This window comes from Acanthisitta chloris, unplaced genomic scaffold (genome assembly GCF_000695815.1).
Source record: "Acanthisitta chloris isolate BGI_N310 unplaced genomic scaffold, ASM69581v1 Scaffold37673, whole genome shotgun sequence".
NCBI lineage: Eukaryota > Metazoa > Chordata > Aves > Passeriformes > Acanthisittidae > Acanthisitta > Acanthisitta chloris.
In genome coordinates this window covers 3,177-21,198 of record NW_008664905.1, presented here as the reverse complement: position 1 = coordinate 21,198, position 18,022 = coordinate 3,177, and the positions used below count along the sequence as shown (strand labels likewise).

Here is an 18,022-nt window from a genome sequence, read left to right as displayed (position 1 = left end):
CCAGCATGATAATCCAAGAACTGTTTTTTTACAAGTATAATTAACCTTGTTTAAAATTATATATTTAGTTCCACATCTCATTTTCTCATTGTAATTGTTTTTACTGTTCTGTTTTTGAAATTTCCCTTGTTAAGAGTAAGGTTAGGCCAAAACAATGTGTTTTCAGTTTATTTAGACTTTAACTGTGGAATTTTCAAAGAATTCTCTTGAGTCAGCCTCAGTAGAGGCACTGATTTCTTGTTTTATTCTGAATTTGGGATACTTTTGTGTGGTAAAGAGTTGCAATACATAAACTCCCATTTTAACTTCTTCTAGGCTCAGGACTCTTATCAGACTCCTCAGAATCCTGGAATAGTGCCTAGACCCAGTGAACTTTACTACAGTAAAATTGGACCTGCTTTAAAGGCAGTTGGGCTCAGTCTTGACGTGTCACGTCGTGACTGGCCCCTGAATGTCATGAGGGCTGTTCTAGAGGAACTGATGGAGGCAACTCCCCCAAATCTCCTAGCTAAGGAGCTCTGGTCATCATGTACCACACCGGATGAATGGTGGAGAGTTACACAGGTGAGTTACAACAACTGTATTCTCCCTTTGAGAGGCTGTGGTTTTAGTGGGATGAGGGGCAGCAAATGCCTGAGATATGTGCAAGCAGTGATACTTGTGAGTTAAGAGTGCTAACAGTGCTGAAGTTTGATGTAACAGGAAATATTGGCAATTGTGCCATCTGGAATTTAAAAAATGGGTGTAAACCTGATAACTCTACATGATTATATTAGAATGATCAGCCTAAGACATGAAAACCCTTGTAAGATATCATCAGACAACAACTAGAAAACTGCTTGGAATAAGTTGATTTTGATTTGTCTAACACACTTAAAATAATGTTTTAAGATGGTACTCAGTCCAATGTGTTGGCAGAGGATTCCCACAAATAATTTTTTCCTGAAACTCTCTTTAAAGTCGTATGCAAGATCCACTGCAGTTATGTCCATGGTTGGCTACATCATTGGTCTTGGAGACAGACATCTGGATAATGTTCTTATAGATATGACTACAGGAGAAGTTGTCCACATAGATTATAATGTTTGCTTTGAAAAAGGTAATTTAAAAAATGCTCTATGTTATTCAAATAGAAGGTTTCCCTTCTTGGTAATTAAAAGAAACAACTTAAATTTTTATCTTAAAGGGAAGAGCCTTAGGGTACCTGAGAAGGTTCCGTTCAGGATGACGCACAACATTGAAACAGCACTTGGAGTGACAGGAGTAGAAGGGGTTTTCAGGCTTTCTTGTGAACAGGTACGTTGGGAAGCTTGAAGAAAACTGAGGGCTGTCACTTGCCTAATACTGTCTTGGAACTTTTCTATTAAGCAGTCCACTGTTGGTTCATAAAACCTTCACCTTTTCTGCTGTGGTTTTAATTGGACTCACTCTAGATATTTTAATTTGACTTACTCTAAATATATCCTATGGTAGGTATTTAAGAATTGTGAGAATGTCAGAGAAATATATATGCAAATAGTGGTACAACTTTGATTTGGGGGGAAGAGGAACTTCTAGATATAAAATGTTATGTTTTAACTTAATCTCTTTTTTGTGACGTTTTGCTTACCTTCTTCCTGTGGGTCTCAGCCTTTATAAACATGACAAATACGTTTTTAGAAAGAAAAATGCTCTGAACAAAGAGGAGTTTTCCTCCTTAAGTGTCTGTTGATCATGTATAGAGTTTGTGTGGAAGGCTAGAATGTAATCTTGAGTTTTAGTGGCATTCCTACATCCTTAGCTGCATTTTTACACACTTGTGGTGTTCTTTCGGTGTCTGTACTGGTTAGGGACATATTACTGATTTCTGTACCTACTCAAGTACAGTAATTTGCATCTAAATTGCCACTGCTCTCCAAGGATGATGCAGAATCAGAATGAGTCTGTTCAAAATATGCTGCAGGTCCTTCATATAATGCGTCGTGGGAGAGAGACTTTGCTTACACTGCTTGAAGCTTTTGTTTATGATCCACTGGTGGACTGGACAGCTGGAGGTGAAGCAGGATTTGCTGGAGCTGTCTATGGTGGTGGTGGCCAGCAGGCTGAAAACAAACAGAGCAAAAGGGAAATGGAAAGGGATATTACTCGTAGTCTCTTTTCATCAAGGGTGGCTGAAATAAAGGTGAGTTTACTACAATGATTTTCTATTTTATAACCAAAATAGGCTCTGTGCTTTCATTTACTGCATTTGGGGGTGGTGGAAGATGTGGTCATTTATTAGAAATAGTTGACAAATTTTGTTCAAACTGAGTTCGTATTAAGGGATGTGTATCTATTGAACTTGCAGGTATTTAATTTTAATTTCTGCATACTTAATTCTAAAACATGTTTTAGTGTTTTGCCTGAATCTGGACTAGAGAAATAAAAACAGAGGTTTAGAGAGCATGTGTGTTAAGATGTAGCACTTGTAGCTCTGGTGGTGGTCCTAGGTGAATGGCATCATTGAAGGGTTAAGTTCTGCCATATCTTACTTTCTCTGACCTGTTTGAATTAAGTCCAGTTCTATAACATCTATGTCTTGGTTACAGGTTAACTGGTTTAAGAACAGAGATGAAATGCTTGCTGTGCTGCCGAAATTGGACAGTAGTTTAGAAGAGTATCTGAACCTGCAAGAGCAGTTGACAGATGTGGAGAAGTTGCAAGGAAAACTGCTGGAAGAGATAGAATTTCTGGAGGGTGCAGAAGGAGTGGATCATCCCTCCCACACACTTCAGCACAGGTACAGAGGAGACAGGAATTGTGTTGGGAGTCTCAGAGTTCAGTGCAGTTGGTGTTTTAGTAATGTACTTTGGGTTAAATGTTATAGGTGTGTATATAAGAGAGTTGATTAGCTGGGTAAAAGCTGTTCTGGAACCACTTTCCTACTTACTTCCTGCACCTCATACTCCATCAATATAATCTGTGCCTGTCCAAGTTCCACACTTAACCCTCAGGGCAAGAGAGAGAATGTGCCAAATGTGGTGCCCCATCAGAATAATCCACGTAACACAGCTATTGATAAACAGCACAAGAGTCTTTTAATCTAAATTTCTAATTATTTTAAGTTATTTTTCACATTTATTTGAAAATGATCAAGGATTTCAAAATTGCATGAACATGCACGTGCGTTAATTATTTTGTAGGAAAGCAGAAATAATTATTAGTGCAGCATTGTGAAAGTTTTATGTAATTGGTGAGAATATGTTCATTTTCTGGTCAGCAAGGTGTTGTTTGATATGGTTATGTTTTCTGTATTGCTTTGTCTTGTTGTAATTATTCTGTGGCTTCAATCGTTCAGGTACTCTGAGCACACACAGTTGCAGTCTCAACAAAGAGCTGTCCAGGAAGCAATCCAGGTGAAGCTGAATGAGTTTGAGCAGTGGATAACACATTACCAAACTGCTTTTACTAATTTAGAGGCAACGCAGCTTGCAAGTCTTCTTCAAGAAATTAGCACACAAATGGACCTAGGTATAAAATAGTATTTGTTGAGGAGGTTTAATGGCTTGAAAATAACTAGAGTTTAATCTCAGGAGGCATTGAGTGTCCTCTAACTTAAGGGCAAGGACCTGTATATAGTAAATGAAAAGAAAGGAGTTTCTTCAGAGGGTGATTTAGAGCACTTCAAGCTGTCTGAAGGAACTTGTCTGTCTGACTTTAGCTGTCCATGAGACTACTCTCTTACCTTGTGCCCAAAACTCTCAGTATGAACACTCCATGCTTCCTTTGTCACGAGTAAAAGAATATTTTTGAAGAGCTGTGAACGCTCAGTATTTGTCTGATAAAATATGTATGTGCTTCAGAGATGCATCTTAATTTTTAACTATCTTTCTTAAAAGGTCCTCCCAGTTATGTCCCAGCAACAGCATTTCTGCAAAACGCAGGCCAGGCACATCTCATCAGTCAGTGTGAACAGCTGGAAGGGGAAGTTGGTGCTCTTCTCCAGCAGAGAAGATCTGTGTTACGTGGTTGTCTCGAACAGTTGCACAACTATGCCACAGTAGCTCTGCAGTATCCCAAAGCTGTGTTCCAGAAGCACCGAATAGAGCAGTGGAAGACCTGGATGGAAGAACTCATCTGTAACATGACAATAGAGCGTTGTCAGGATATCTTCAGGAAGTAAGTTGACAGAAGAATTGATTTTTTCAAATGGGTATTTTTAAGCTACTAGCCTAACTTTCTAATTAAAATAAATACTTTTGCAAGGACATACCTAGTTTTAAATTAGAGAAGTCGTGAGTCTATGTGGATAATATGAATATAATACAATATGAGAAACTGCTTTAAAAATACTGTTCCAGAGTTTAATCTGTGTATTTCAACATGAAAGCCAAGTAACATTGCCCTGTCATGAACAAATGAAGAACTATGTTTGTGGCTTTAGGGTAGTGACATTTAGGTTTTTAGAACCCTCCACTATTTAAAAATCAATTAAACCAACAAAAGATTTTTTTTTTTAAATTCAGGTAGATTTTCAAGCAATTTCTGGGTTTTTTTCTTATGAAGTCAGGCTGTTTCAGCATTATTACTGCTTGACTTACAAGATCTGGATTATATTAAAATTTACTCTGAAACCTGTTTCCGTCCTTTTTATCTTCTTTCTTTGTCTCAAGAACTGTCAAGTCTCTTCTGTCCTTGCAAATAAGTATGAAATATGGTGCATTCCAGGACTTCACGAAAGCATCATTAGGGTAACCATCCACCACTGTGGTGTTTAGAGTTGATAAGGAAACTGTTCAAACACACAGTATTTTCCCTACGTACAGAGCAAGAATGCAGTTTTCTAGCACTGGAGAAGGGCAACTGTTGTCATTGTACTTTTGCTTTACAGGTATGAAATGCAATATGCTCCTCAGCCACCTCCGAGTATGTGTCAGTTCATAACAGCTACGGAGATGACCCTCCAGCGCTACGCGGCAGATATCAACAACAGGCTGATCAGGCAGGTGGAGCGTTTGAAGCAGGAGGCAGTCACTGTGCCCGTGTGTGAGGAGCAGCTGAAAGAAATTGAACGGTGCATCAAAGTGTTCCTTCATGAAAACGGGGAGGAGGGCTCGCTGAGCCTCGCCAGCGTCATCATCTCTGCTCTTTGCACGCTGACCAGGTGAGTTGCCTCTTGGGAAATGTCATAAGTTCATGTTTGAGACCACACAAAAGGAATATTCAAGTGACTTGCTGATGTAAAGAATGCAGCAGCAGCATGTTGTCTAAGTGTCATAATTCATCTAGGCGAAATCTGATGATGGAAGGTGCAGCATCGAGTGCTGGAGAGCAGCTTGTTGATTTGACCTCAAGAGATGGAGCCTGGTTCTTGGAGGAGCTTTGCAGCATGAGTGGGAACGTTACGTGCCTTGTGCAGTTGCTGAAGCAGTGTCATCTTGTGCCCCAGGACTTAGATATTCCGAACCCCATTGAAGCATCAGAAGCTGTTCACTTAGCAAATGGAGTCTATATCTCACTTCAGGTGACACTTCCTTTTATGTTCCTTTTCCCCCCAACCTTCAAAGCTTCAGCTGAGCCAGTCTTACAGATTCTTCCTTTAAGGGCTAAATGTTTGTTTATGATGCTGCTGAGTTTGTTTCTTTCACTTGAATCTTAATCTTGATTTGATATTTGACTAAGCTGAACAGGTATTTGCTCCTGCCATTTGCATTTTTATTGGTTGGAAGAAATTGTCTTGGTCTGTGCATGACAGATTGTAAAAGCTGCTGTCAAGTTAAGTGACCGTGAGAGAGAAGTTACTGTCAGATTTACAGACACACCAGTTTCATGTCTTGTTTTCATTCTTTTAGTCTGTTGCTGTCAGTCCAGAACAGCTTCCAAATTGTGTTTTGTCTTCTGCTCCTACTAAGCTTTACTTAGTTTCACTTGAAACAAATAGTTTCAAACAAATTCTGCAAACCTGTTGCACAGGCCCCTATCTCCAAGACTGGGAAGGAAAAAAGGCATTTATAGTTTTGTGGCTTAGAAATGCTTCCACATTAACAAACAAACTAAACATTGATGGCAGCTTGAGTGAAATACCTGCTGAAGATTGATGTGGTTTATAAACTGTTGCTGGTGTAAACAGCTTTTTGAGTCTTTTGGTTCCGCTGTGTTGGATTTGAAAAATATTTTTCTACCAAGCTGTATAAGTGCCTTGTGATTCTCCCATCACGTTGTTTCTTTCCTCTTTGAAGTAGTAACATTTCAGAGCTGTTTTAGAAACGTGCCTGCAGTTTGTATGCATTGCAGCAGAGATCTTTCACCCGCACATTGTTGTCCTCCTTGTGAGCTCTAAGATAACATGTGCAGCGCACTGAGCAGTCAAGATAACCAGCCTTGTTTTGGTGTGTCTTGTATCATTTTGGAGACAGTGCTGTTGTTCTCTCTGTAGCCCCTTTTAGCCCTTGGGGGGGAAATTGTTCTATGCCACTCTTTGCCTTCCCTGCATTGATTTCTGTGAGTAGGACCCTAGCAAAATTATCACTACCTGGCAAGTTTTTGAGTCTTTTCCCTTGCCTAGTCTAATCGGTTTAGCAAATCGTAAACTCAGTAAATAATTTGCTCGTAGTTATGTAGTGGAAAAGAAAAACAGTGTAATGTGATGAAATTGCTTTGCTATGTGTGATCTCTGTACCACTGAGCCTCTGCTGAGGTTTGCTGTAAAATATTGCTCCTGGTGCTGTGGGGATAGTTGTTGCTACATTGCTACAAATGTCAAACCTTTGGGTTTGTACAGGGTTTAATATATTCCTGATTTCTTTTAATTTAAAAAGTCAAAGTAGACTTCTGACTCTTGGCTGACCACTGAGATTTTTAGATCCTGTCTGCTGCAGGGTAGTTCAATACTAACATAAAAAAGATGTTGCAGATGATACTTGTTGAGAGGGGAAAATTCCTTATGTTTTCATACTTACTTCCCAACAGGAATTGAACTCAAACTTCCGACAGATCATTTTTCCTGAAGCACTTAGGTGCTTAATGAAAGGAGAGTATACTTTAGAAAGTATGCTCCATGAATTAGATAATCTCATAGAGCAAACAACTGATGGAGTCCCTTTGCAAACATTGGTTGAATCTCTTCAAGCCTACTTACGAAATGCTGCTATGGGTCTAGAGGAAGAAACACATACTCATTACATTGATGTTGCAAGGTAAATCACCTTTTTTTTTTTTTTCAGTTCAGCTATGAGAGAATGAAGACTGCAGAACATTAGTTTGTCTAATTTTTCTAATTTATTTGATATACAGGCTTTTCTTGCCCAAGAATACCCTTATGCAGAGTGCAGTGTCTGAGATGGACTCTCTTCCCTTCTGCATGTTTGTGTGTTTATGCCCATGCACACACAGAAGTATGGAGCTCTGACAATTTACATTTACACACACTTAAAGCTGACTTTTGGGAGTCAGCTTTTTCCAAAATATGTAGTTGGGATTTTATATCTGAAGTTGAAGAATGCTAAAGATAGGAACTAGTTCATTAGTTTGTGGGAGAAACCTGTGAGAGGGAGAACTTGTAACCATGGCACTCCTTTCGTCAGGAGGTTTGATAAGCAGCTTTTGCATTATGAGTCAGTGACTTGATTAAAAAAGTAAAATGCAAACAGACAAAGCCCCAACCAAAGGCTTGTGCATCCTTGTAATGTGGGACAGTACTTTTCTGGCTAAGTGCTTAGTACACAACTGAGCCTATTCAAAAGCTTCGAGTGATCTTGCTGCTTCCCTTGAGCCAGCTGTGGTGGTCAGTGTGTCAGTGGTAACTCTGAAAAACAATTTACAACTTTTCTCTGAAATTCATTTTCTTCCTGGTTTACCCATTGGCAAGTCTGCTCAGCCTCTTAGTTGAGGGTCAGAAGTGACATAAGGAAGGGTTGAGACCACATTTTTACCTGACAGTCCAGTCAGTTCTCTGTGCACATATTATAAAACCAGTGCTTGGTTTTTAAGGAAGGAAAAGTGATATTTACGTCACTATTCATAACTTTATCATGCTCATAGGAAGTACAGTGTGTATCTTCTACTGTATTTACGTTAGCTTTGTTGCTGGTCCTTTAATGCAGTCCTGTCTTATAAGGCATCCTTAGCTGTTATTGTGAGACCAGCGTTGGGATTCCTGTGGCAGGGAGGGTGGGAAAAGCCTGCAAAAATGTCACCTTGTCCAGATGCAACTTAATTCCAGTCTGCTCTGGCTGCAGGATCAATTGGTTTAAGAAAATCCTATTTATTGTGGGCTAAGCAAAACCATGTGAATTTTCTTTTTCTCTTTGTTTACTTTTTAGAGTACTGCATGCTCAGTATGGTGAACTGATTCAGCCTAGGAACGGTTCAGTGGATGAAACTCCCAAAATGTCAGCTGGTCAGATGCTCTTGGTAGCTTTTGATGGAATGTTTGCTCAAGTGGAAACTGCGTTTGGGTTATTGATTGAGAAGGTATGGATCTGTTCTGTTTAGGGTACTCTCTTGTGTCAGAAATAGGACAAAACTAACCTATTTCCTTTACACTGCTCAGCTAAACAAGATGGAGATACCTCTTGCTTGGCGTAAGATTGACATAATTAGGGAAGCTCGCAGCACCCAAGTGAACTTCTTTGATGATGACAATAATCGGCAAGTTCTGGAGGAAATTTTCTTTCTGAAGAGACTGCAAACAATAAAAGAATTTTTCAGGCTCTGTGGAACTTTTTCTAAAACACTGTCAGGTAAATAAGTGTTGTCAAATATTCAGTATTGCTTTATCCACTTCTCATTCAGAAGAATGTAAAATATTCACTTTACTGTAACTTAACTTTCATATATGGCAAGGATGCAGAAATTAAAAATACATTCCTGTAGTCTTGCTGTGTTTGTAACTCAGGTGATATTTTTTGTTTCTAACAAAAGTATTATTTCTTTCTTTCAAAGGAATCAGTTCACTTGAAGACCAGAACTCAGTCAGTGGACCAGTGCAAATTGTCAATGTGAAAGCTCTTTACAGAAACTCTTGTTTTAGTGAAGATCAAATGGCCAAACCTATTAAGGCTTTTACAGCTGACTTTGTGAGGCAGCTTTTAATTGGCCTTCCAAATCAAGCCTTGGGTCTGACCTTGTGCAGTTTCATCAGTGCTTTGGGTGTCGATATCATTGCTCAGGTAGAGGCTAAAGACTTTGGAGCAGAAAGCAAAGTTTCTGTGGATGATCTGTGCAAGAAAGCTGTGGAGCACAATATCCAGGTTGGCAAGTTCTCACAGCTGGTGATGAACAGGGCAACAGTGTTGGCAGGTTCCTATGATACTGCGTGGAAGAAGCATGACCTAGTGCGCAGGCTTGAAACCAGCATCTCATCCTGCAAGACCAGTCTTCAGAGAGTGCAGCTGCATATTGCCATGTTCCAGGTAGGACCACAGCACAGGGTATTTGCTTCTGAGTTGTGGCTGTGGAAAGTGAGTGTGCGTTCCTGTGTCTGAGCACAACAAAACTTGATATTTTAATGGACTCGATAAAGTATTTTGTTCAAAATTATGCTGTAAAGATATAAGGAAAAAAGTGTCTTCTTTTGAAGACTAGCTGCTTTATAAGCAGCAAATTTGGCAATGTATAAATTATTTTTTGAACCAATACATATGTTTGTCATAGCCATTAAGTCATTTATTAGAAAATAAGTAATTCACCAACTTTCTTACTAGTAATGCTGTCCCATTCTCCCCCTTTTCCCAAACTGATCATGACTTTAAGGGAGGAGATTGCTTAAAACAGAGGGTATGCATTGATGAATGTCTTCTTGTACCTTTCCTTCAAAGTTTTAATGCATTGTCTCCTTGCTCCACTGTTTGTTTCATTAAAAATACAACTAGCAGCAGGGTCAATCCTGAAAAATGCTCTTCTGGGGCTTTGGATAAATGCCATTGTGTGCCTTGAACTGTGCATTGGTATCTAGTGGTATTGCAGTGTCACTGATCTTAGTTTTGTAGTGATTTGTAGTTTAAGGGACAAGGCTTTCCCCATGTCAGTTAATAAGCCATTTGATAGACTGGTAAGCAAAATTGTCTTGACAGCTTTTGATTGTTTCTGAATATTGATGGCTTTTCCTTTAAGTCAAAAAAAGTGTGTAAATCACTTCTAGTAAGTTAATGACTGATTAGTGTTATAAACATCCAAGCCAGCAAAATATAGTTTACAACTTCTTACATAATGTAACACTCTCTAAGGATTTAGAACTCTGAGATGTGTTGGTATCATCGTACTCAGCCTTTTTAAATGCCCTTACTTAAAAATTGTACCAGAGCACTAGAATTGCTGTTCCTGAAGCAAAGTATTTTGTGCTGAGCAATATTGATAATCGAGTGTTGCTGTTATTTTCTTAAAGTGGCAGCATGAAGATCTCCTCATCAGTCGCCCCCAAGCTATTTCTGTCACTCCTCCACCTCGTTCTGCAATTCTAGCCAGCATGAAAAAGAAACTTCACACACTCAGTCAGATTGAGGCTTCAATTGCAACGGTCCAGGTATGAGTGTTTTGGGGAGGTTTGTTCAGCAGTGTATTGAAATGTGATGTGACACAAACTGAAAAATCCTCTGCCACCTTCAAATTATGTTAGCTGTCTTGTACAATTGTAGGGGTACATTGGTCTGTTTGTCTGAGGTATTTGTTGTCTCATGCAAAACATTCTTTCTAGAATATCAGTGAATCTCTTTGAGGAAATACACAGATCTGTGAAAGTGTCTTTCTTTCTGAAGGCTGGTCATGCTCCTGTTCTTTAAGTTTGTCTGCCTTAGATCATCCTTGTTGGAGAATGGCTAAGAGAGCAGGGACATAATCCTGGGAATGCACCTGGGGAAGGCTAAAAAGAGCAAGGAGACAGTCACCTGGGAATGCACCTGGGAATGCAGTGTACAAGCAAGGCTCTGGAGATAGTAACTTATATATAGATAGGGAGTAACTCAGCTTGGCAGATGGTAGGGGCAAGTTGTCCTTGAGGGTGAGACAAACAAGTTTGAGAAAAACAGCTAGGAATGCAGCCAAGCCTGGGAAAGTAAGAGATAATCCTCACAGCTGTAACTGCAAGTAGGGAGAGTACCTGAATGCTATCTCTAGAGCTTAGCCAATTATAACCGATTGATAGTTGTATGCCTGGCCTGCACGGTATAAGAAAGAGCCTGTCAGACAATAAAGTTGGAGCTTGCTGTATCACCCACACGGAGTCGGCCGCTTGCTTCCCCGCATGGAACTTTCCCTTTCCCAACACATCCTTACTAGCTAAGTGTCAGAAGCTTCCTTTGTAGATGGGGCAGATCAGTTATTCTGTGTGCTAAGGTTTGTGTGCTGTGGCTTGGCTCAGCATTTGAGATTTTTTGGTATCAGTAATACAGAATGTTTACTTTTTTAAAATAAATACTGCTTAGCTTCCTGAATTCTTCCTTACTTTTTTTAGTTGTCAAGGTACTATTTGTAATAATTCTTTGAATTAATTGTAAAATAATTGAGGACTCCCATGATTTTATTTAATTTTTAGTCTAGAAATGTGATTACTTTTGCTTTTTTTTTCTGGTGAGTTACAAGCTAAACAGGTGACTTTCCATCAGTCAAATCCAGTTGTGATGTGTACTGAAAATGAACCTTTAAACAGCATAACATTTAAACTTACATTTGTCAGTCATGAGTATCACAGTAGTTCATATATATGGGCATGAGAATGTGTCTGCATGTGTCAGCTTAGAATGCTAGGTATCAGTATGGATTTATCTGTGTGTTTTTTGGGATTTTTCTGTTCTGCAATGCAGGAGAAACTAGCAGCACTTGAAGCAAGTATTGAGCAGCGTCTGAAATGGGCAGGAGGTGCTAATCCTGCACTGGCACCAGTCTTGCAAGATTTTGATGCCACTATTGCTGAGAGAAGAAACCTTGTACTGAAAGAAAGTCAAAGAGCAAGTCAGGTACTATTGACTGTTGTACAATACTGTTGACTCCATAAGTGTGTTCACTCTTCATTTCCTGCTTGAGATTTATGTAGAAGATATTTTTCTGCCCTGCATCTCAAAAGCAAGCATAGATAACCAAATACTTCTGGGAATCCTACTTTGAAAACAGCATGAATAATCGTTGTGAGAATTGCTGCAGGGTTGGATGACTCTGAGATGGTATCACCACTGTAACAGAGCAGCTTTACTGCTGTGTTTAAAATTCTCACTTCTAAGCACATGGGAAAAATGCAGTTTATATAGTAGTTGAATTGGAATAATTTTTCTCACTCTTGCTTTGATTTTTCAGGTGACTTTCCTTTGCAGTAATATCATTCATTTTGAAAGTTTACGTACTAGAACAGCAGAAGCCTTAAATCTTGATGCTGCATTGTTTGAGCTTCTCAAACGCTGTCAGCAGATGTGCTCCTTTGCATCCCAGTTCAACAGCTCAGTGTCTGACCTGGAGCTTCGGCTGCTGCAGAGAGTGGTAAGCAAAGGTCAAAGCAAAACATGAAACGTTACAGAATTGCTGTAATGAGCTCTCAGTTTTGTCTTCCATTCTAAATTACTGCTCTGTCTACCTTGGGGTGGGTGTGGATTACAGAGTTTTTGCTGTCAGCTGCAAAACCCTTGGCAGTGGCATCTACACAGTAATTGAATTTTATCTCTGGATACAGATAAAGAAATGTTTCTGTTATTTTTAGGGCACTGGTCTTGAACATCCTATTGGCAGCTCTGAATGGCTTCACTCAGCTCACAAGCAGTTGACCCAGGAAATATCTACACAGAGAACAGTACAAACAGAAAGAGAACAGCAAATAGAAACAGTTTGTGAAACAATTCAGAATCTGGTGGATAGTATTAAAACTGTGCTTACGGGTCATAACAGACAACTTGGAGATGTCAAACATCTACTGAAAGCTATGGCAAAGGTATGCCTGAAATTTATGCCTCAAACCCATGTCAGTACAGTTTAAGAAAAGTAGCTATGTGCTTTTTAAAGTATCTAGAAACGGTGAAATGTGTTTGTGCATATGAAGTTCAAGACAAAAATTCAGTTCATCTCTAAGAATTCATAAAACTTTCTAGAATGGCTAAGCAGGCTTTGATTGAATCGAACCTTTTCTCACATTTGGCAGTTGAAACATTTTCACTGTGTTTATAAATCCTCTTGGTTCTTAATCAGTAAAACATTTGATCATTTTCAAATCTATTATCTTGAAATGTAACTGCTGAAAATTATGGTTCTTTGTAGTCAAAAAAAAAAAGGGGCTGAAAGGGCTAAAAAATAGTCAACTTTATTCTTATAGCAAGATAGAGCAAACAGTTAACCTGTTTGCACATCTTTGTTACAGGATGAAGAAGCGGCTTTGGCAGATGGTGAAGATGTTCCCTATGAGAATAGTGTTAGGCAGTTCTTGGGCGAATATAAATCGTGGCAAGATAATATTCAGACAGTTCTGTTTACATTAGTTCAGGTTATGGGGCAAGTCCGCAGTCAGGAACATGTTGAAATGCTGCAGGAAATAACTCCCACCTTGAAAGAACTAAAAACACAGAGCCAAAGGTAAGGAAGTCACATTCTCTCAGGTGAGAACAGGCATTTTGCTTGTCTGCTTTCACACAACAGGAACACATCTTGGGGCACCTGCTTGGTGGTTGTCTTAGAATGCAGAAATCTTGCAAAATTTGGCTTTTCTCCTTCAGTTTTCAGTAAGTCAAGTAGTTACATGGATCTTTAACAACTGCCTTATGTTTTCTAGTGTCTACAATAATCTGGTGGGGTTTGCATCACCCTTAGTCACGGATACAGCAAATGAGTGCTCGAGCCCAACGTCAGCTGCTACGTATCAGCCAACCTTTGCTGCAGGTAATACTTGAAAAAGGGCAAACATGAAACCATCAGGAATTGATATTAGTGAGGGGATCATAGTTTACATTAAATTTTGGAATACAGACAGTCTATAAGATTATAAAACCCCATAAGGTTCAAGTCATTTATCACACAATATTGAATGCCTTTGATCAGACACATCAAGATCTGGTTTCACTCCACAAAGCCCAGAATACTTGGCACACATTGTCACTTGTATCCACAGTACTCTTAGTTTCTGTTGAAATTAGTATTAAAATTTATGGTGACTTTGGAATTAATACAGACACTCTACAAAGGCCTTTGTGTCTGCAAAATTTCCCTTTGCAGTTACAAACATGAGTAATGTTTCTTATGAGCATGGATTTCTCTTTATTTAAAGGACTATTCTACTGTCAGTATTTGGACTAAGTGCAGGTTCCTAATTATTATCAAGAACAAGAGTTCCTTTTTACAATTGCCCTACAAAGTGTTGAATTAGAGGCTGAGAACCCATAAAAATTTGCCTAATACAAATAAATGGTTGCATGAAGCAAAACCTCTTGTTGATGAAGTGAAAGTAGAAAACTGGTGTAGAATTTAACATCCAAGTTTAAAATGCATTTCTACGAAGTCCTGATAGCTGCATTTGATACACATTTAATTGTGCTCCTTTTTGCCTCTGTAATATGATTTTGAATACTTTAAGCACTTACACAATTTCTTTACAGCTGTACGAAGCAATACAGGGCAGAAGACACAGCCAGAGGTGATGTCACAGAATGCAAGAAAGCTAATTCAGAAAAATCTTGCAACATCAGCAGATACTCCTCCAAGCACAGTCCCAGGAACTGTCAAAAGTGTTGCTTGTAGTCCCAGAAAGACAGCCAGGGACCCTAAAACAGGAAAAGGTAAATACAGGGTTTTAAAAAAAAATAAAAATCCCCAAACCCATCACTGACAGCAACAAAAACCCCTAAAAGGCCTCAGTGGGTTTCTTTGTGGGAATGTCAGGTTGAATGAGCTTTGTTTTGTCCCTTTAGCCGTGCAGGAAAGGAATTCATACGCAGTTAGCGTGTGGAAGAGGGTCAAAGCCAAGCTAGAGGGCCGAGATGTGGATCCCAACAGGAGAATGTCTGTTGCTGAACAGGTGAGTTGAAAGCAGTAAAGTTCCAGCACTGCTTTAAATATTCAGTACTTAGCAGGGGTGTGTGGGTGTGTGTGTGTGTGTGTGTGCTGAAGACTAGAATCCTGTGGTGAATGGGGGTTCTTTTTGGGGTGTGTGACATATCCCAGCACAAATCAGGGTTGCTGCTGCCTTGTATTGCTGCATTCATTGACTTTTTTTTCCCATCATATGCTTTTGTTTTCACTAGAGGAGGTTTATATAAACTCAGAATTGGCTTAAACTGCCTTTTGTCTGTCAGTAAGGTAACATTTGTTCCACAGCTGCTGACAGCCAGGGAGAGCACGAGGTCTGTGCAGCTGCCGAAGGGACAGAACCTGTCTGTGCTGGCTAACAGAACAGATCCACAGTCCTGTCTCTGGGGAATTGAGTCAGGGGACCCAGTTGTCCGTGTCAGTTGTGGCTATTTTCAGGATTGGGGCTATAGATGAGATTATATGTGATCTTTTTTTGCCCCTGCAGTACAAGTTCCTGTTTCTATGTGGACTACACAAAGCTATGTAAGACTAAGTTTACAGTTAATATAAGTTTTTCTCACTGAACTTTATTTTCACAGGTGATGTTCAACAGTAAATTCTAAGATCACTGAAATGCTTTGAAAATTCCAGTGTATTTTTAATTACTTGTTTGACCTTTTTAATAGGTTGACTTTGTGATTAAGGAAGCAACTAATCTAGATAACTTGGCTCAGCTGTATGAAGGTTGGACTGCCTGGGTATGAGTAGGGAGACAGCAGCTCGGTCTGGTTCAGCGAGGTCAGACATCCACCAGAATCAACTCGGCCTCAGGCATCCGAAGCCGCACCACAGTCGGTGGTGATGCATACTGGGGCTTAATCTGAGGAAACCTAGGAAATCTCGGTGCACTGGGAAGTGAATCCTGCAGGATAGCTGCACTCAGGGATACGCTAAACACAATGGTCTGCAACCCCCACGGTCAAGGGTGAACGCTCACCGCTTGAGCAACACGGTTTGTCTTTCTGCTACGAAGAACTGCAAACGTGTGTGGGGGTTAGCTGCAGAAAGAAATCGGGGTGCCACACACCGCAGAGTGATTTGGAACTCAATTCCACCTGACCCTGTGAACAATTTAGGCAACACCGAGCCCTGTTCAAAGAAAAACAGAAAAATGGGGCCGTGAAGGAATCACAGCAAGGGCAGATTTGATGCATTCAGATTCTTGTTACTCTCGTTGCGTGGCAGCAGGGCTGGTTGAGTTGACCAGTTAGTATGGAAAAAGGCTACAAAAATGTAAACTTCAGAAATGGACTGAAAGCAAAGAGCTGTACATCAGATATACTCTGCATTGGAAGAACTTCTGAGATAGAAGAAAAAGCCTTTGTTCTCTTCTCCCTTTCCTCTTCCCTTTCTCTCCTCCCTCCCAGCCTCTCCTTGCACACACACCCCACTTGGCTTATTCTTGTAGGTTAGGCGTACTTCCAATATCCTTTTTGTTTCAATCCTTCTACTTCACAGTTTAGTCAAATTAACAACTTCAATTTTGTTTGGTAAACAATTTTTCCAAAAGCACTGAAAATAGAGAACATCAGTGATTACTTATGAGTTGGATGGTCAAATGCAAAATGTAATTTTGGTTCAAGTCAGTTTTGTGGTTCTGTTATGTACAGTTTCTCAAAATTGTCACTGTGCATTTAAAAGTAATGAATCCTACAGGCATTTGGTTTAATGTGCACTTCCCTCTGCTTGCAGCGTACACTTTTTTGTAATTCAAATTGTCCCTCCAATCTCATTCTACTGTGATTGCTGTAGTTTCTTTCGTATGACGTAGCTAATCCAATGTAACCTTTACCTTTTTAAAAAACAGGATAGAGTATCTAGTAGAGTTTTACATTGTTGATGACAGTTAAACAATAAAGTGATGTTCTGGTGGAGGTAGAGTGATATGCTTTTTACTTCACTTTCCTAATACTTTTAGTTGACACTTGTAAATTCTAGTGCTTCACTTCACAGGGGTATACATGTCATTCAAGAAATGAAGGACTGTCCAGTTTTTGTTCAACTAGATCTGTAAAGATTTCTGCTAAGTAGTTTTCCTTTGCCATATTACTTCTATAGATGGTTGTTCAGTAATGCATCCATAGAGAATCTTCCACCAAGGTTTCTTTTTTTTTAAAAAATCAGTTCTCAAAGCGTGATTATGGCCAGAAAAGTCTCTCTAAAAATGGCATTATCTTACTTTGGTCAAGGTCCTGCTTGTCTGCCAGTTGTCTAAAGGACTTCTTGCTTCCTTTTTGAAGTGGGACACGTTTAGGGAAAGGCAACTTCATTCTCTGAGAGCAGATAAACCCAACAGAATAATACAGGTGCTGATTTCTGAGGCAGAAAGGCACACTGTTCTCTACCCAGATAAATTTATGTAGTTACGTATAAAAACTTTCTCTTTTGTAAACTTGAAGTTGCTGAAAAATGTGGGAAGATCCTTGATGCCATTTAAATTACTTTTCAGAGTGAAAACACACTTTAAATATACAGCATTTTTCTATCAAAATCCAAGTATTAAAGGATTTGAGCCAAGCTCATGACTGGCATAAAATTAATTTAATTGAATGGGCTTGCAGCAGCTCATCTGAGTAGGAAGCTTGGCTCATAATTTTCAGACAACTGAAATTTAATGCCAGGCAAACTTGTGTTCCTTTCAGTATTTGCACTATGCAAACTGCTCTGCCTCCCCAGTAGGTATTAGAATTCACTTTCTCCTCTGTTGCCAATTTTTTGTGGACATGCACTTTGAAGTGTAAAGAGTTTTCAACGGTCACACAGCCTTCCTTGAACTCTGCTTGCCTGATTACCTCTAGGGAAGTCACAGGCTTTGCATCTAACAGTTCCCGCGAACGCATTCCACTGCCGCTGCTTCCTGCCCCTCTGCCACGCTGCATCCCAAGAGAAGGTGTTGGAATGTTGCAGTGAAGAACATTTATGTGCAGAACAAGACACTGTTGGTCCTTTTCATTTTTCTCCGGTGAAAAAATAACCTTATGAACAATCTGTTGGAGAACCATAGTAACAGGAGTTGTATTGTACCTGCTGT

At 39.6% G+C, this 18,022-nt stretch overlaps 1 protein-coding gene across 1 annotated transcript; it reads left to right on the top strand.

The window, feature by feature from the left end:
* Nucleotides 1-315: 315 nt before the first annotated feature.
* On the top strand, nt 316-16,865 carry LOC103799228 (serine/threonine-protein kinase SMG1-like; the record flags this gene model as incomplete). Its single annotated transcript, XM_009071533.1, has 22 exons — nt 316-564; nt 961-1,099; nt 1,187-1,296; nt 1,943-2,161; nt 2,568-2,758; nt 3,317-3,489; nt 3,858-4,137; nt 4,850-5,122; nt 5,248-5,482; nt 6,928-7,154; nt 8,280-8,430; nt 8,510-8,699; nt 8,902-9,371; nt 10,343-10,480; nt 11,757-11,909; nt 12,244-12,423; nt 12,641-12,868; nt 13,292-13,503; nt 13,700-13,806; nt 14,520-14,699; nt 14,832-14,938; nt 15,618-16,865. Coding segments are annotated over 22 exons (4,290 nt in total), but the record flags the coding sequence as incomplete, so codon positions are not given.
* Nucleotides 16,866-18,022: the final 1,157 nt, after the last annotated feature.